The 20,388-nt window shown below is 43.3% G+C and overlaps 1 protein-coding gene and 1 long non-coding RNA gene across 3 annotated transcripts in view; one reads left to right on the top strand and one right to left on the bottom strand.

Moving 5' to 3' along the window:
* Positions 1-1,301, bottom strand: part of UBAC2 (UBA domain containing 2) — a 163,697-nt gene extending 162,396 nt beyond the window's left edge. The window contains exon 1 of one of the 2 annotated variants that reach the window (XM_081046498.1): positions 1,092-1,301. In XM_081046498.1, coding sequence (XP_080902624.1) covers positions 1,092-1,122 — 31 coding nt within the window. In that variant the 5' untranslated portion in view covers positions 1,123-1,301. The remainder of the gene's footprint in view (positions 1-1,091) is intronic. The other variant, XM_081046497.1, reaches the window with a different exon arrangement.
* Positions 1,302-10,262: 8,961 nt separating this feature from the next.
* LOC308496800 lies at positions 10,263-13,415 on the top strand. Its single transcript, XR_013993228.1, has 3 exons — positions 10,263-10,380; positions 10,738-10,838; positions 13,299-13,415. It is a non-coding gene; the product is annotated as an uncharacterized lncRNA (long non-coding RNA).
* The last annotated feature ends 6,973 nt before the right edge of the window (positions 13,416-20,388 follow it).

The raw sequence follows: 20,388 nt of genomic DNA on the forward strand, positions 1-20,388 counted from the left end.
AATTATGAAACAAGGGAAATCATAACCATTAAGCCCACTTCAAAACCTGAGAAGTGGAGACGTGAGGAAGATTTGTAAGCGTGCCTGTGGCTCGGAGACTAACTCTCACACTCGTCCGTGTATTCTCAAAAAAAAAAACATTCCAAACATTCACAACAGACCCTTAATATGTGCCTATGTCAACTGCTTCTGTACTCGGGCAAGATTAGCTTCACATGTATCGATACATGAGATAAACAGCGAGACAAGCAATTGCAGAATTATAGCTGTTCAAACAGTTCACTGTTGGCTGGTATCAGTGCCTAAGCTCAGTGCTGTTTAGTTAAGAGCCGGTACCTCTTACCGCAAGTCCATTAATTTCCGTGAGTGACAGTTGTTTCAAAGGCGACCTCGGCACATCGCTGCCCTCCAGCTGCGGGCCACCGCTGACACCCAAGTCAAATACCGAGCGACAGGGAACCATAAGGTCCGCGCTTTCCTGCCACACGGCTGCCTAACTTCCTTCCACTGTGAAGTACTTGGATCAGTTTTCGGTCGTCTAAACACTCGTACGGGAGACTGACAGACACCGAAGTGGAACTGCGACCCGCTGTGGAGCCAGAGGTTGGAATCTGACACGGGAGGGAGAGCCCGTGGGTCCCCCGTCGGCCTAAATGAATGGAGCAAGGGGACTAGGACCGGGCGGCTTCCAAGCGGGCCGCCAGCAGGACGGCGCTCCTCGCGCCCGGCACACGCTCCGCTCAGGGCAGGCCCGGGCCAGGACGCCGCCGGCCCCAGCCCGCCGCCGACTGCCCCCCAGCGCCAGTCCCCAGGGCCCCCGAGCAGGGCACCCGGGGCTGACGGGTGGAGGGGGCAGGGCTGGCGGCGGACTCGGTCCCCACTCGCCCCCGCAGGCTGAGGTGGGGGCGGTGCCCGCCGCCCCCCACGGGCAGGCAGCACCGAGAGGTGCGGGCGCCGGGATGGGCGCCGGGATGGAGGATCGGCCCCCAAACGTCCTGCAACCCGAAGGCCCCCGCTGCCTCCAGCCTCCGTAAGGAGGTGCGCAGCGTGGCGAGTAGGGTACAGCCAGGATGGCGGCGGCCGATACTCACAAAGCCCACTGGAGCCGGTGCTGGTGAACATGGTCCCGCCTGACCCGGAGCCCCGGCGGGGGGACAGTGGGAGGGGAAGCAGAGGTGGAGGGACCCGGCGACGACCGCGCAGGCGCACTCCCGGCGGGGCGGTGAGTCCCGCAACTCGATTCCCCTCCAGGGGCCGCCTGTGAAGAGCGCATGCGCGTCCTGTGGGGCTCACCGCTCCGTCCGCCCCCTCCCTTCCTGCCTGGAAAGGGAAGTGCGTCCCCTCAGCGGGAGGTCCCGCCTCTTCGGGTTTTTCCGACGGGCGCGCGCGCCCTTTGGAAAAGGAATGGGATCGTGTAGGAGGAGCAAAGGTGTAGCTCCTGGAAGCCGCACACCAGTGCCCGGGCGCCGCCTGCATGCCCTGGGGGAGCCGAGATGGCAGCAGACTCTTCTGGAATGCGCTGGAGGTTTCCTTGTGACCTCTGACCTCTCCTGGGTGCTGTCCACGCATGCTCAGGCCTTTGGGGCAGCACCTCAAAGCTTTTGCAGGACTCAACTATTTTGAAGAGTGGTTTGAGAATTGCTGAAACAGGAGTTCATAAAGCGCTCTGAAGTTTAAAAAAACGAAGACAAAAATCAAACCTGTCACTTAATTGTGTTCAACAAGCATTCTTAACTAAAGGCATGATACCATGGTACGTAGTCCTTGCTTGAAATTATCTTCCACGATCTAGACATCGCCTACATCTACTTTGTACTCTGAGGAGCAGTACCTGGTGACTGGTAGAAAGCTGTCGGTTTGTCCTCCCAGGAGCAAGTGACCTTGGGTGTCAGCGTGCGCATCTCCTGGGGTCTTGTGTGGACTCGGCAGCGCCAGACCCTACCCTGGGCAGACCTACTAAGTCATCATTCAACAGGCGGCCCCCGCCCGCCCCCAGCTGGGTTGTGTGCAGGTGAGGTCTGAGAAGCACTAGTGCAATGATTCTCAACCCGGTGATTTTGGTCTCCAGGGGATACTGGCCAATATTTGGAGACATTTTTGGTGTTGCGATTGGGAGAGGGGGCTCCTACTGGCATGTAATGCGCAGAGGCCAGGGATGGTGCTGAACTTCCTACAATGCACATGGCAGCCCCCACAATAAAGGATTCTCCTGCCCACCTCTGCCATTATGTGAGGATATGCAACGTCTCATATCCTCACCTGGGGGCCCTCACCTGAGCATGCTGGCACCTTCATCTTGGACTTCCAGCCTCCAGAACGGTGAGAAACAAGTTATTATTATTTATTTAAAAACAAAAGAAAACAAAACCTGCCCAAAACGTCAATAGTGCAGAAGTTTAGAAACGCTTTTGTCATGCAGGGTCTCAGCTCCTGTTCCCCACATAAGAACGCAGGACATGGTGAGGCCAAAAAGCAACACGCACGGAGCCATAGGTAGGGGAGTCATATCACTATATTCTCTCTGGTGGCTGAGTTGGAGACGCAGGAAGCAGGAGCCACACGATCTGCAATCAACATTCCACCGCTTGCTAGCGTAGCCACAGCAGTTATATTAGTGGCCAATGGCTCACTGGTAACAGCTGACAGCCAACTAGCCACAGGTGATGGCCATCCAATCACAGTTGGTAGCCATCTACTACCTGAGCCAGAACCTTTCCACGTGAGGCCAAGAGCCTGGAAACTGCTCTCCTGGCTCTGTCCCCACACCTATATTAGTGTAATTCATCTAACCTTTATCACACAGTCTCAGATCTTTTAGTGTATATCATTTATATTGTCCTTGCCTATATTTACACCTTGTCTCTTCTCTAGATTGTATTATGGAGAACTAATTCGATTACTGGGGATCATCGTTTGCCTTGCTGTGTCTTTTTGAATCTGCTTTCTACATTGGGGTAATAGCGATGGCTTGAAAGAGTGAATCCTTAGCGGGAAGGGAATGTGTCTTACAAAATGTTGTTTCCTAATCCATTTTGAGTCTCTTGGTGTGAAGGCATTGTCTTCCTTTAATAAAACACAGCATCTCTAAGGTTTTGGCACCAGAAGGAAAATCTCCAGGTGAGTCCTGGGAGAAGGTTGATGACCAAACATGAATGGCAATGCCTTTCCTGTATTTTTTATAAATCCTTTAGCATAGTGTTCCTTTCATATAACAGAGGTAGACTGGACTTTTTCTGAACATTACTAAGTAGTAGAGGTGTCAACAACAAAAAATAAAAATCACAAACTTCCAAAGTATTGAGTTCTGAACAGATGACAGCTACTGTGCTTTAAGTTTATAGACCATATCCTTTTCCATATTCTGATGGATGAGCTCCTTTCCACATTCCCAGGAATTCTATCAGCAACCTTTTAAAGGAATCAGATGATGACTAGTATTGATGGTCAATCCTTGGATAAAGTAGCCTTCATACTGCTTCAAATGCACTTTCAGCATATAATATATATGAAATATTCCTGAGAAAATAGGTCTGGAAATTTTTTAAAGAGTAGTTACTTATTTTTAACAATTTGATAGCTTTCATAATAGATGTTTACTGAACAGGGAGCATTTTGGAAATTCGTAAGCATAGTTTGGATTGTCACAGTGAATTGGGGGATATCACACTGGGTCCAGTGATGCCAGACACAATCCTTTCACCAAAAAAGAATTGTTCTCTTTCCTAACCAATGTTTGAGTCTCCCATCTCATGTTAATTATATAGGTAAAAGCTTGTTTGTATTTATTTTAATCTAAAACCGATTCCATTTTACACGTAAGCACATGTGCTTCGCAGTTTTAATTCATGCTGAATTTTCCAGAAATACCACTATTATACTGTTTTGCTTGTTATTTGGAACTCAGTCAAGAATTGTTCACCAATTCAAAAAAACACACAACCCTGAACATTGCATTTGAATCACCAGTATCGGTTTACATTTATGGCAGGTGCATTCTTAGTGATCCTGTATCGTTCACAGAGATATATTAATTTAGCTCTTATTTTTTAAAATACTACAGTATCTGTAATGTTAAATATTAAGAAAAGATGCTGAGAATATTCAGTTGAATATTGAAAGTATCCATACTGACAAGATATTTTTTTTCTAGTTCATCTAGATGAACCCATCAAGATTAAGTGAATTTTATCAAGAAAGACAGAGTTGGCAAAGATAGAAACTTCAGGGAATTAAGGAAAGTTTGAAAATCATAGGACTGTCCCTAAAATTTTTTTTAAAATCTAATATGAAGGATCTAAAGCATCATTTCTTACAGAATAGCACAAATGATAGCAATCTGTGGTAATGCAAACAATATAAGAGAAATATTAATTTTACTAGCTATGTTTACTAGGTTATTATTATGAGATTAGAAATTTAAATGATTTATTCCATTCTGTTGAGCAATAATATTTGTATAAGAAATCCAAAACGGTAAAAAATAGGCTATGAAAAAATTTACACTTTAAAGAATGTTTGTTGCAAGTGAATGGAAATAACCTGTATAATAAAGCTTTGCTGACTGCAAATGTAAGATTCATTGGAATAGAAACATTGGGCAGAAAATTTATTTCCATATGTACAATGGATGCAAGAGTTGTGAAAATTTGAAATTATTAAAAATTATTTCACAGGAAAAATTTTTCCTTTTTCAATATCATTGTGCAACAGACAGAGCAGCAACCATGGTTAGCTAGTAACATGGGTTAGTAAACAAAAGTACCAACAGCCATGGTCGCAAGTTATTGAATGATTCATTGACACCCTCAGTCACCAAAAGTCATAGTGAAAGATTCACAAATCAATGAATGCTATCAGTGCTAGTAATAAAACTTAAATTTATGCCTTAAATAAAAGATTATTTTGTAATCTTTGCAGTGACTGTGAAAAGGAGTTTTTCTGATCTTACATATGGAAATAAAATGGCATTCCAATGAAAATTGTTGTAAAATATTTAACTTATTTAATACAAACATGGAATTTTTGTTTCAATCAATAAAAAAATTATATAATGACATCGAAATATTATGAAGTGATTTGACATGTATTTTGTATGTATCAGAAATGTTAAATGCAGTCCTTAAATTGGAAGCAAATGAGATTGATATTATTAAAGAGGAAGGATTGTCATGAGATTTTCAACAAATTTACATCATTTTAAGAGCTTTCTTGCCCAGGATTTTCATAGTTTCTTTATTTGTTGCAGATAAAACTAGGTCTAAGATACTGGTTTTGAATTACACTGCTAATTTTGATGCTATTTAAAAATGTATAATGATTAGGTCTAAAGATCAGTGTGGATTTATAATATCATATTAGGTGATTAATCCACTTGAAAATGATGCAACATATTAGACAATGTTTGTAGGAAACGTTGAGATAGAACATAATTTGGGGGACAAAAAATATTATTTAATCTAATTACATAAAGGTTTGGCTTCAGCTGAGACTTTCATTCATCCTTCTTTAACATGGGAGCTATATTACTTATTATAGTGTTTCCAACTGCATATTTAGGTGGAAAGGGTTTCAGTGCAGTGGAACAATACCTACAAAAGCGACAAAATGTAACAATATTTGACATTTCTTTGAACAAAATTAGAACCTCATTAAATTATATTGATCAAATTTTTAAAAATATTTCAGATTATCACCATCTGTTTTAGTTTGAGTCTCCCCAAAAGCAGAATTTGAGACAAAGTTTCAAGTTTGGGTGGAAGTGGTCCGAAAAAAGACCAGTGTGAGAAGGACGAAGCAAGACAGGGAAGGGAAGGATGAAAGACAGTACAGAGGAATTATCAAATTGGCACTGTGGGCACTGGCGTCAGGGCTCCAGAGCCATCCGACCATAGGGCAAGGCAGCTGGGGTAGTTATCCACTGACTCCCATCAATCCCTAAGGGCTACCCTCAAGCGGTTTAATTTCCCCTCACTTCCAGCCACCATGTGAGCGGGCAGAGGCTCTGATGGCGGGGCAAGCCGCGGGCAAACAGCTGCAGCTGGAGAGTATGCCCTGACTCAGGGCACTGGCAGTATCACCTGCACCATCCTTGTTCCGGTTTGCATAGCACACTAAGAAAGCTAGGCCAAGAAAAATTACACATGGAAATTATGGTGTGGGGTGTTTTCAGGGAAGTGATGCGGTTGGTTTGCTTTTTTTTTTCTCAGTCTTCCTCCAGTGCCCACCTTAGAAGTTCAACACATTGTTTCTCTAAAGCTTTTTTTTTTTCTGATTCATTTCTGTTTCCCATCACATATCAAAGGATGTGGTCTCCAGGGTCTGCGTTCTAGAGATGGAACATACGCCCTAACGTGGTGGGATTTCAGAACAGATCAGTTTTCTGTCAGACTTCATCGCTACCCCTTCAAAACATAGGGAAGTAATTTTTAAGCCACTCATATAGAGCCTGTCACATTTGTGAGACAATTAACTTCCTCATTTTCTCTACTCTGACCATCTGCTCTTTCCTGGAGGCTAAGTTAAGGTTACTTCTCTTCCTCATGTCATATACAAACATGTCTGGTCTGTTGGTACCACACACGTACTAACTCATCTACACTCGTTTTTATTCTGCTGTGCGTTGTTTCTCTGCTCTTTCCTTTTTCTTCATGTCCTGTGTGGCACCACTTCTGATCTTCTTACTTCTCTTATATACAAACTAATATGTTTACAGGTGGATGCAAGCTCTGTGTGTTCTAGCGTGGTTACACCCAAACACCTACAGATCTATGTATTATTTTACGATAAATTTCTTTCCTTGGTTTCTTTATATCAAAGTAAGGGTATTATATTGATTATTAAAAGTATGCATAGCCTATTTTCTTTGAGTTTCATTTAGGTTATTAAAGGCAGAATTACAGAAGATTTGCTATAAAAGGGAGAATTGGGTCTCCTAGAATTAAGAACCATCAGACTAGATATGTGCCATTTATGCCATGCATAACATTTGCCAAAATGTAATTGGGTTCTGAATAGCCTAATGTGAATAAAAACAATGCAGTTGGTAGGTAATTTTCAAAACTGCATGTCAGATGTATAAGATAAAGACATTTTCTTATACCTTGCTTTTAGGTATAGCATTTATAAATAGGAGACACAAAAACTTTTAATTGTCTTAATTTGTCCATACATATTCCAGAAGACGATTCCATTGGTTCAAATATTTATAATTCATAGGATTTGTTTTTTCATTTGTCCCGCATAAGGAGAGTCTCTCAGTCACTCACTTACCTGGCTCCAGCCTCCATCACCAACCGCTCCCCACAGGCATAGCTCACCTTCAACTTCCTCTGCAGAGGAACCTGTGGGCCAGTCACTAGGGCCAATTCTGACATCAGATAAGAGGCATGTGAGAGGTTCCAGTCCACTGCTCTGTGCTGGTGGCTGGACGCCATGCCCTTGAGCTCCTTTTGCCCTTGGGGGTTCCTCTATCAAACGAAGTACACACTACATGGTAGTCATTGCGTAATTGCTTATCTCCTCCGCTCACCTTCAGGCAGGCCCTGTCTTTATCTTCATTTCTTGAAGTCTTAGCTTAGTGATTGGCACACAGTAAGGCTTTAATAGCTATTTATATATTGAATGAGATGAATCAGGAAATGTAGCACCAAGCCACGTTTGCTGCTTCCCCCAGCTCTGACAAGTGGGTGGGCTTTACATTTTTGAGATAACCAGTGGCTACTCACACTCCAGCGAAGGTGCATTGCTTGCCCTGTGCTCCTAGACTTTTGTTTTCTTCCCGTTATACTCCACTAACACTGTTTATGATGGTTAATTTTACGTGTCAACCTGGCAAGGCCACGATACCCAGATATCTGATCAAGTATATCTCAATGTTGCCTGGAAGGTATTTTTTTTAGATGAGATTAACATTTAAATCAGCAGACTGAGTAAAACAGATTACTCTTGCGATGGACTGAATGTTTGTACCCCACTCCAAAGTCCTATGTGGAAGCCCAAATCCCCAATGAAATAGGGTTTGGAGGCAAAGAGTCTGGGAAGTAAGAAGGTTACGAGGGTATAGCCCTCATGAAAGGGATTAGTACCCATATAAGAAGAGACATGAGAAAAATGGTCTGTCTCTCCACCATGTGGAGGATACAGCAAGAAGGTACCCATCTGCAAATCAAGAAGAGGGCTCTCACCAGGAACCAAATTAGGGGCCACCTTGATCTTGGAACTCCCAAACTTCAGAACTGTGAGAAATGCATTTCTGTTGTTTAAAGCACCCAGGCTATGGTGTGTTTTAAAAGAAGCCCAAGTAACCCACGAGGTTGTTAAGACATTCCTTCATAATAGAAGAGGGACCTTCATTCAATCAAATGAAGGCCTTAAGTAAAAAGCTGACCTTCTTTAAATAAGAAGGAATTCTGCCAGCAGATGGCCTTCAGACTCAAACTGCAACATCAGCTCTTCCTCAAGTCTCCATCCTCCTCGTCTATCCTGCAGATTTTGGACTCGCCAGCCCCCACTATCACATAAGCCAATTCCATAGTCAGATACGTAGGGAGAGAGAGAGAGAGAGGGAGGGGGGGGATAGAGAAATATGTGGATATACAGAGATATGTAGTTATACATCCTACTGATTCTATTTCTCTGGAGAACCCTGTGGGGACAGAACCCCAGAAAGCAGTTTCCAGGCTCTCGGCCTCACATAGAAATGTGCTGGCTCAGGTAGTAAATGGCCATCAACTGTGATTGGATGGCCATCCGCTGTGGCTAGTTGGCCGTCAGCTGTAATCAGTGAGCCATTGGCCACTAATATAACAGCCGTGGCTACGCTAGCAAGAAGATGGTGGCTGGCAAGAGCGGATTGCAGAGAGGCGGATGCTGCCGGTGAGAATATAGTGATATGACTCCCCTACTTACGGCTCCGTGGGTGTTCCTTTTTGGCCTCACCATGTCCTGCGTTCTTATGTGGGGAGCGGGACCAGAGACCCCGCCAGACGCCCTGCACGACAACCCTAATACAGCATCCCACCCCCTTCCAAGGACCAATGACCTGCCTGTCACCATGTGCCCTGGCAGGAACCCCCTGTTGTCAGTTGCACCACAACCCAGGTTGAGTGTATAGCATGCCTGACGAGGCTTGCCCTCAGCCTTTCACAGAGGTCACTCAGATTTGGTTCTGGAACACCAGACTCCTGTATTAGTCATGTTTTTTATTTTCTATGCTTTATGGTGTTTGACATCCCAGGTCCTGGAGAGACTGACCCATTCAGGGCCAGCTAATTCCTAGAGACAGTAAACAACTTTCCTGTGAACCTGCCTTTCATATACAAACCAACTAATCCTGGGCTCCTGCTCCCAACTGTCTCCTTTGTCTAACTCTCACACACCAAGTCAATATTCCCCTCTCCTAAATCACCCAGGGCCAAATACCAGAAAACTAGAGCCCACGCTTACAGCTCACAGCCTACCCAAGTTATTCAAACTATTCAATCCTAAACTTGCTCAAACCTGCCTACCCTTCCTGCCCACACATCCCTGAAGAAAGCACAGTAAAGACTCTGGGCTGTGCTCGGTCCTCACTCCTGCCTCCTGACTAACCCTGCTGCTTCCCCATGTGGCCCTGTGTGGCTTGCTGTGCTTCCTCCTCTTGAGAACTGAAGATAATACACTTTTCTTGAAAGGCAGTTGTCTCCATGTCTGTCATCATACCATACCTGATTAAAATAAATCCCAGGTACATTTCAAGACAACTCCACCTCGCTTCCTTTCCTCTCGCTTTCCACTCCCCCTTCCCTACCAAGTATGGACAAAGGATTTCCAAAACCATTGTAAAATAATTTATGCTCTAGGACAGTCTCAAAAAGTCTACTGGTAGAACTGCATAAATAAGGGGTTTTGGCATTTTCCTTTATGTTGTTTCAGTAGAAAACTGAAGGTTGGAAAAACTGAGGTTGGTTAAAAAGTGAGGTGATTGTTCTGATTTGGCAATTATTTATATCGTTAGACCTGCTGGGATTGGAGTATTTATTTATAAGGAAATTATTCAGCAATGAGTGCCCCACCAATGGCTAAAAAGATATGAAAAAATAGAAACCTGAGTTGTTACTTTCTGAACCAGCTGATAGCAGTGTGTTTTCATGTGCAGGCCAAGGAGATTTTACTCTGCAAAGATGCCAGAGCAACAGACTGGGACTCAGGTGGACACTGCATGAAGGACTCAGACTCCAGGGAGGAAGGAACGCCCACAATAGCGGTGGCATCCTGACCCTGACCTTGGACAGACCATATGTCCATCCGGCCGAGTTTCCTTTTTAACAAGCCACTGCCTTTGTGCTCCTCCCGTTCTTCCAACACAAACATGCCCTTCATTGGTTATAACCTTGATCTCTGGTAATCATGCCCCTATGTTTTTCCCTTGCAGTTGCTTAGTGTAATATTTTTAACCAAACCTGCTCTGCAGCCACCAGGTAACTAGAAAATCGATTCAATACCCTCCAGATTTGTTATTCTCTTTGAAGTGAGTTTTTTAAACACCTTCAACCTTCTCTTTCCAGATTAAATTTTTCTGTAACTTTTCAACACATTGATCATTTTAATTTTTTTAATCCTCTCCAATTTTTTACATTATTCTTGCACCATGGAGTTTAAATGGTGTATGAGACTCCACACGTAAAATACAGGCATTAAATATCATTGATCATGATATATTTGTGATGATAACTAACAAGGTCTACTCTCTTATTTTAGATTTCCTAGAGGAAGGGAAAAGAGACGCTAACACCATCTGTCAAGAAACTCAAGAGTTGGATTCATAAGGAAAATAATCCACCTGGATTTTAAGACAAAAGGTAGGTATCATTAAAAAAAATTATTCCAAAAATTCACAGCAGAACAAACTTTCCCCCATAGTTTCCATAAATTCTAGCTAACAGCCCATCATGCCAAATCTGAAAAGGTCAGGGCTTTTATCAGCAATTCTTTTTAACAGAAATGATTAGTGGACTGTTACTGTATGCTGTGTGTTCTGTAGCATCTTAAAAACACACTAAGCACAGGTCCTGCCTGTAGTAAGTCTTGCTATTATTATTAGCATTTAGTAATTATACTCTGAACATTGACAAGCAGTCTAACACAGTTCTCAAAATTGAGTCTGTTTATTTGTGCCAGAATTCTCATAAGACAGTTTTGTTTTTAATTTTTTATTGGGGAACATTGGGGACCAGTGTCCAGGAACCATCAGCTCCAAGTCGTTGTCCTTCAGTCTAGTTGTGGAGGGCACAACTCAGCTCCAAGTCCAGTTGCCGTTTTCAATCTTTAGTTGCAGGAGATGCAGCCCACCATCCCATGTGGGAATCTAACTGGCAACCTTGTTGTTCAGAGCTCGCGCTCTAACCAACTGAGCCATCCGGCCACCCATAAGACAGTTTGTTTTTAAAGTAGTAATTAGGACCAAAGAACCAGAAGAGTGTGATCATGCCATTTGACGAAGGACCCAGAAATGCAGGTTCTAGCTTACTTCCACCAGATCCTGATTCTCGGGAGGTCAAGCTACTTACTCCCTCTGTGGTGTTCTCAGGGCGTGCTGAAACGGAGGGGAGAGAGATTCATTCTCTCTCTTCCTCCCTCTTGCAGGATCCGCTTCTGGTCTGCTTATCACTGCAGCTTCTCTCGTTGGCCTGAGGTTCAAAGGGGCCTGTCACTCTCAAATGTGCAGATGAACCATTACTGAGGGAAGCAGGCTGGGCATGAGCAATCAACAGCCACACTTCGCTGGCACATTAATCACACAGTAATATTCTCCCACTTACACAAATAAATGTGTTCTCTCTCAGTTTTTGATTTGTCTTTCATTTTCCCACTTTTGATAGTGACCCAGATACAAAGAACTGATTTTTTTCTTTTTCTAGGAAAAGTCAACAATACAGGCATAAACAACAGCCCCTAAAGTAGTAGGGACAATAGGGGATGCTGGACAATGTCTTGAACTAATCGGCACACATCCCACCTGAAGAGCTGAGCCACTCCTCAGCTCCATACAGGAATGCCGTGAGGGAGTGGAGGACGTATGATAGAAATGCAGCCCCGAGCTTTGGACTTTAATGAAGAATTTCTCAACTATTAAATGTTGGCTCATATTGATAGATGTAGACCAATCAAAATAATGCCGCAGGAAGGCCTGCAGCAGACGGGTGTGCACAGTGCCCACTCCACGGCTTCACGGGGTGCCATTAACATTGTAAATGGAACACAGTATCATAGTGACCCCGCAGCTGTGCAGCACAGTGGCATGGGTCCAAACCACAGTAAGCAAGGAGTCTCTACATCTCTGAGCAGAGCTTCTCTACGACGCTGTTTTCCAGACTTCAGTAAGCACAAAACCACTGAGATGCTTGTTTAAAATGCAGAATCCTGAGGCTCGTGACTTGAGATTTGGAGGCAAGGCCCAGGAACTTGCGTTTTTAAAATCCAAACATTTTTAGTAAACTTTATTTTTTGAAAAGCTTTCAATTTACAGAAAAATTGAGAAGATAGTGTAAAGAGCTCCCATAAACCCTACCCCTTATGTTACTAAGGTATATTTGACACAATTAGTAAACAAATATTGATCCATTTTTATGAACTAAAGTCATGTCTCTTTAGGCTCTTTCTCACATCGTATCAGGTGTATATACTATCAACCTGACTCGTCACTGTTGACCTTGATCACCTGGCTGAGGCAGTGTTAGGTTTCTCTACTGTAAAATTACTCCCCCACCCCCATACTCTCCTCTTCAAAAGGAAGTCACTACCTGCAGCCCACACTTCAGGGGGGAGTTATGTTTCACCTCTCTGAGGACAAAGTATCTGTATAAATTATTTAGAATTCCTCTGCACAAGAGATTTGTCCCTTCTCCTCCATTTATTTATTCCACCATTTATTTATATCATTATGGATTCATGAGTATTTACTTTGTACTTTGGGTTATAACCCAATAGGTACCACTTAATTTGTTTTCTTGCTCTAATTGTCCCACCTTTGGCCAGCACAAGCTCTTTCAGCTGGCTCCCGGGTCTCTTTGACATACCACCCTTAACGCTCGTTTTGAGTCAGCATTTTAACAAACTCCCCACGTGATTCTGGTGCGGGCCGTCCAAGGACTGCACTGTGAGAGGTGTGGCTCTAGGGTGTGCTGGGAGCTCTGCAAACTGCAGAATCCCACCCATTCTTTGATTCCTTCAGCGAGCGGGTAAAGAGTGACTCCTCTTTCTATCTTGTCCATTTCAGCAAACACTTAATGAGTGTCACTTCCCTGCCTCCTCCCTGCCAGGTGCTGTGCTGGATGCTGGGCATGAAGAGCTTGTCTGGAAATTCAAACTTGGGGGTGAGCATGCTTGGGGTGGGGAGAATATGTATGTGGTTAACCGGAGACAGGAAGAGAAGAATCTACTAGCTTTTTGTCTGTCCTTAGTCAGCTCCCCAGAGACTAGAAAAGAGCATGTTAAGAATTGGGAGAGGACATGTATAAGGGACAGAGCAGGGTCCCAGGGGACATGATGGGGGTCAAGGTGGGGCTGGGCTCAAAAGCACATATGGAAGATCTGGAATTGAACAGGAATAAAATGCTTTATCCTCTGAGACTGAAGAAAAGGAAATTGGCTACAGAAATTTTTATAAATTGAGCCGTGGGGGCGGCATGTTTGAGGTCACCTGTGATGGCTTAAATTTCCTCAGTGGAACAGGAAGCCAGTCATCCTTACTAGACTGGGGAGTCTGGGGTAAAACATTCAGTCTGAGAGGGCATTAACGGTTTGAAATATCAGTTGGAGGGTGTATCAATTAGAATCCAGTCAACAGACAAAAAACACAGCAATAATTGAAAAAGACAGAACTATATACAAAGAACTGTTAACTACATGAACATTAAAAGAGAACTTAAAGATATCACGGAGGATATTGTTACAGAGAACACACCGGAGGCTTTCTCACTGTTATGCTAATAATGCCTTGTTAATGTATGATCTATGGAAAGATCCCTGTAGTTTTACCTGCTGATGCTGGCTGTTTGAGAATAAATTTTGGATATTCTCCCCCCCCCAAAAAAAATGTATCACCAAGGAGGCAGCTACCACTTCTCGGGCTGGTCAAACAAGGCAAGTGTCTGGAATTATTGAAACCTACAACGTACAGAAGTGGTGCCATGGGCGGAGGACCCAGACCTCTGGGAAGGGGCTTCTGACCAGCTGGTGATGGTCGGGGAGAAAATGCTGTTGTCTTTGCAAGTGTGGGAACAACTGAACGCTGGATTCGGCTGCTGCTACAGGAAGGCATTGCCCCTTGTGGGTGCAGAGGTGTTGCTCAGAGGAACCACAAGCAGAAAGGAGGTCGCATGTCCTTCCTTCTTCCTCGGAGCTTGCAGCCTTCCTGTAGCACCCCTAACTGGTAAAGCCCAGCATGGGGTCTCAGCCCAGCATCACGAAGCCAAGTAGAGAAGCATGCATTTGGAGCTGAGAGGCAGTGACAAAGCCCTCGAGTGTATGAGTGACATTTAGGAACTGTATACACATGTGAGTCTCTATGGTGGCTGAATTTCTTTCCTCCCTTGTCTGCAAATCATTTCTTGTTTTCCTAGGCCTTTGCCATACTGGAGGTTTCTCCTCATTCCAGGGGTCATTCCTTGGTTGCTTAACTTCCTCCAGAATATGCTTGATGGACCTTCTGGTTCAAAAGGAACTAAGCAAGTGTTACAAGTGTCCCCTGAAGGATGAGTAGATAAATAAAACATGGCATATTTATATATATCTAATGGAATATTATTCAGCCTTAAAAAGGAAGGACATTCTGACATATACTACAACATGGATGAATCTTGAGGACATTACTCGTATGCTAAGTGAAATAAGCCAGTCACAAAAAAGACAAATACTACACAATTTCACTTATATGAGGCACCTAGAGTTGTCAAATTTATAGAGACAAAATAGAATGGTGGTTACTGTAGCTGGAGGTGGGAAGAATAGAGAGTTGTTGTTTAATGGGTACAGAGTCAGTTTTACAAAATGAAAGCTGTTCTGTAGACGGATGGTAGTGATGGTTACACACCAATGTGAATATTCTTAATGCCACTCAACTATACACTTAAAAGTTGTTAAGATGGTGAATTATATATTATATGTGTTTTGCCATGATTTAAAAATTAAAGAAAGTAGCTAAACAAAAATTACAGCTGGAAGATATGGGTGGGCGACCCCTACCCCTACCCATCTTTCCATAGTGATTCATTCCTTAACTCATCTTCATGAGCAGTATTTTCCAGGCTTTGCTTCATAAGTTCCAATGTGCTTGTGTCCTTGTTTGGTCTGCTGCCCCCCACCCCACCCCAGGTGTGTATGTATGTTCCTGGGCAGCCTTCCCCTCTAGTTTTTCTGTGAATGTGATATTTCAGTGGATGATAATAATAGCTAATTGTAATTGAGTATTTACGATATGCCAGGCACATGTATTATCCACAACAAATCTCTGTTGTAGATATTGTTCTCATCTGCATTTTACCAATGAGGAAACTAAAGCTCAGAGGGGTTGTGACTGGCCTTAGGTCACCTACCGTGTTTCTCCCAAAAGAAGAGCTAGGAGGACAATCAGCTCTAATGCATCTTTTGGAGCAAAAATTAACATAAGACCTGGTCTTATCTTACTATAGTATAAGACCGGGTCTTATATAATATAATATAACATAACATAACATAATATAATATGATATAAAATACCAGGTCTTACATAACATAAGACCAGGTATAATATAATATAATATAATATAATATAATATAATATAATATAGAATACCGGGTCTTGGCAGGCCCGGTGGCTCGGGCGGTTAGAGCTCCATGCTCCTAACTCCGAAGGCTGCCGATTTGATTCCCACATGGGCCAGTGGGCTCTCAACCACAAGATTGCCAGTTCAACACCTCGAGTCCCGCAAGGGTTGGTGGGCAGTGCCCCCTGTAACTAAGATTGAACACGGCACCTTGAACTGAGCTGCCTCCTGGATAGCTCAGTTGGTTGGAGCCCGTCCGCTCAACCACAAAGTTGCTGGTTCGACTCCCACAAGGGATGGTGGGCTGTGCCCCCTGCAACTAGCAAAGGCAACTGGACCTGGAGCTGAGCTGTGCCCTCCACAACTAAGATTGAAAGGACAACAATTTGACTTGGAAAAAAAAAAGGCCTGGAAGTACACACTGTTCCCCAATAAAGTCCTGTTCCCTTTCTCCAATAAAATCTAAAAAATCATTAAAAAAAAGAATACAGGGTCTTATATACTATAAAACCAAGTATAATATAGTATAGTATAGTATAGTATAGTATAGTATAGTATAGTATAATATAATACCGGGTCTTATATTACTTTTTGCTCCAAAAGACGTATTAGAACTGATTGTCCGGCTAGGTCTTGTTTTCGGGAAAACGGTATCTGCGGAGTGGAAAAGCCAGGACTCACCTGGGCTCTCTGACTCAGAGTCGTGCTGGTAACTGCTGTACTCCACCTCCCCCTAGTGGATTCTCTAGTCTTGCATGGTCTCACTGACACTACTCCGGAGCCCCAGCTTCTCTCCCACTCAATAAGTCATTTCACAGTGGTTATTTATTCTTCCAGTGTAGTCTCGAGTTTCACAGCATGCCCCCTCTTTTCAGCCCTGGCACCTCACTGACTGTATTACGGCAAGTGGCAGCAGTGGCTGAGTTTTGCTTCACACTTAGTGAGGCTCCCCAGGTTTTCATCTTGCCCAGGAACATCCCTGGTGGCTTCCAGGTCTTGTGGCAGGATTAAGATGTTTTGGTTACAATAGCTGTCACTCTCTGCAGGAACATCTCTGATAGATTTAAGAGTTTTCCTAAGCCTCTCTGGGTGTATTGATCCTTTGAATGGTAAAGAAAGTCCTGGATTTCTATATCCCAGCTACATGAGTGTTTGGGGGGTAAACAACTCTCCCAGTTTCTCTATTGTTCTGAGTGGTCTGTGTGGGGTTGAGTCAGGGGATTGACTGAGAAGTGTCTTTTCTATTCCATACATGCCGTGTGGGTGCCTTCAGGATTTCTGGCAGGTACAGGTGAGTGTACTGGATGATGTGGATATCTTTTGTTGTTTGATCCAGGATTCAATTGAGGTTCATGCATTGCATTTGGTTGTTGTGTTTGTTTAGTCTCTTTCATGTCTTTTCTTTTTTAAAAATATTTTTATTAAAATATAGCTAACATACAATATTATATTATTTCAGGTGTACACTATAGTTTTTCAACCTTTGTATACCTAAAGAAGTTATTACCATGGTAAGTCCAGCAGCCATCTGACACCGTACCACGCTATCACAGTATTATTGACTCTATTCCCCATGCTGTACATGACATCCCCGTGACTTCTTTGTTTTATCCCTGGAAATTTGGACCTCATATTTCCCTTCACCTTCCCCCCCTCTTAAATTTTTCAATTACAATTGACATTCAATATTGTTTTATATTAATTTTAGGTGAACAGCATAGTGGTTAGATATTTGTATAATTTAAGAAATAATTCCCGGGGCGGCCAGATGGCTCAGTTGATTAGAGCGTGAGCTCTCAACAAGGTTGCCAGTTCAATTCTTGCGTGGGATGGTGCGCTGCGCCCCCTGCCACTAAAGATTGAAAAATGGTAACTGGACTTGAAGTGGAGCTGCGCCTTTCACAACTAGATTGAAGGACAACAACTTGGAGCTGATGGGCTCTGGAGAAACACACTGTTCCCCAATATTCCCCAATGAAAAACAAAAAACGAAATAATTCCCCTGACTAGTCTAGTACCCACCTGGCACTATACATAGTTATTACCATATAATTGACTATATTCCTTGTGCTTTACTTTACGTCCCCATGACTATTTTGTAATTATCAGTTTGTACTTTTAATCCATTCACCTTTTTCATCCTGCCCCCCAATCCCCTCCCAGCTATCACCCCAACCAATCTAGTACGCTTTTAACACCATACATAGTTATTACAATATTATCAACTATATTCCTTATGCTATACCCTACATCCCCATGATCATTGTGTAACAACAGATTTGTACTTCTTAATCCCTTCCCCTTTTTCACTCAGCCCCAATCCCCCTCCCCCCTGGTAACCATCAATATGTTCTCTATACCTATGAGTTTGTTGCTGTTTTGTTTGTTTATTTTGTCCATTAGATTCCACATATAAGTGAAATCACATTGCATCTGTCTTCCACTGTCTGACAAACTCCACTCAGCACAATACCCTCCAGGTCCGTCGATGCCGTGGTAGATGGCAGGAACCCATTCCCTTCCCTGGCTGAGCAATATTCTGTTGTAGCTATGTACCACCTCCTCTATATTCATTCACGTATCAACAGGTACCCAGTCTGCCTCCATGTCTTGGGTATTGTAAACAACGCTGCAGTGAACATATGGATGTACACATCCCCTTGAAATAACATTTGAGTTTCTTCAGATAAATACCCTGAAGTGGGATTACTGGGTCCTTCTTTGTCTCATGTTATAGCATGTGTTTTAAAGTCTATTTTGTCTAATATAAGTATTGCTACCCCAGATTTTTTGTTTGTTTTTCATTTCCATTTTTATGAAATATCTTTTTCCATCCCTTTACACTCCATCTGTGTGTGTCTTTCAATCTGAAGTGAGTCTCTTGTAGGCAGCATATGTAAGGGTTTTGTTTTCTTATCCATTCAGCCCTCCTATGTCTTTTGAGTGGAGGATTTAATCCGTTCATTAGGTTGTGGTTTTTGAAGTTTTTTTAAAACCCTTTAAATCGCAATTATTTTTGCACCAACCTAATACATTGAAAGTAATTGTTGGTAGATATGTAGCTATTGCCATTTTATCATTCATAATTTTGATTTGTTTTTCATCTTAAAGAAGTCCCTTTAACATTCCTTGTAATACTGGTTTGGTGGAGATGAACACCTTTAGCTTTTTCTTGTGTGGGAAGCTCTTTCTCTGTCTTTCAATGATAAGTGATAGCTTTGCTGGGTAAAGTAATCTTGGTTACAGGTCTTTGCTTTTCATCACCTTGAGTATTTCATGGCAATCCCTTCTGGCCTGCAGAGTTTCTGTTGATAAATCAGCTGACAATTTTATGGGAGCTCCCTTGTAGATAACTAGTTGCCTTTGTCTTGCTGCTTTTAGGATTCTCTCTTTGTCTTTAACCTTTGCCATGCTCATTCTAATTACGTGTCTAGGTGTGGGCCTGTTTGGATTCATCTCATTTGGGACTCTCTGCACTTCCTGGACTTATATGTCTATTTCCTTCACCAGGTGAGAAAAGTTTTCAGTCACTATTTCTTCAAATAGGTTCTCAATCCCTTGCTTTCTCTCTTCTCCTTCTGGTACCCCTATGATGCGAATGTTGTTATGCTTGATGTTGTCCCAGAGGCTTCTTAAATTACCCTCATTCTTTTGGATTCTTTTTTCTTTTTGCTGCTCTGATTGGGTGTTTTCTGCTACCTTGTCTTCCAAATCACTGATTCAACCCTCTGCTTCATCTAGTCTGCTGGTGATTACTTCTAATGCATTCTTCATTTCAGTTATGTATTCTTCACTTCTTACTGGTTCTTCTTTATGGTTTCTGTGTCCTTTTTTTATGTTTGTTATCTCTTTGTTGAAGTTCTCACTAAGTTCCTTGAGCATCCTTATTTGAACTCTGTATCTGGTGGGTTGCTTGCCTCCATTTTGTTTAGGTCTTTTTCTGGATTTTTCTCCTGTTCTTTCATTTGGGACTCATTTACATGTTTCCTCATTTTGGCTGCCTCTCTGTTGTTTCTGCGTATTAGGTAGACCTGCTACATCCCCCAGTCTTGGCCAGGTGGCCTTATGTTGTTGGTGCCCTGTAGGGCCCAGTGGCACATTCTCCCTGGTCACCCGCACCAGGAGTGTCCCTTGTGTGGGTTGTGTGTGCCTTCTTGTTATAGTTGAGCCTTGAACACTATTGACAGGTCAGTGGGTGGGATTGACCCTTAGACTGATTGGCTGTGGGGTTTGGCCACATCAACAGCTTATGGGCTACTGTGGGGGTGGGGGTGCTTACCCCACTGAGTGGTATTTGCCCCAGTGAACTCTGATGCCTGTTGAGACCACCCTTTAAAATGTGTGCCACTTGTGGGGCTAATTGGGCAGTGCTCTGCTGTGGTCTGAAGCCAACCTCCAAAATATGTTGGTTCTGGCCCCTCTAGTGAAGGGCTCCAGTGCAGGCCCAAGTCACCCACTACCTGTGACCAAACGGGGACTACCTGGTAAGAGCTACAAAGTGATCCGTGGTTGTTCATTGACTCTGCTAAGCCTGGAGGCTGTTAACTGAAGGTGTCTGCTACCAGTACCCGGCCTAGGGTAGCTCTGCAAAATGCCAGGACACCCC

This window comes from Rhinolophus hipposideros (genome assembly GCF_964194185.1).
Source record: "Rhinolophus hipposideros genome assembly, chromosome: 4".
In the NCBI taxonomy this organism is placed as follows: domain Eukaryota; kingdom Metazoa; phylum Chordata; class Mammalia; order Chiroptera; family Rhinolophidae; genus Rhinolophus; species Rhinolophus hipposideros.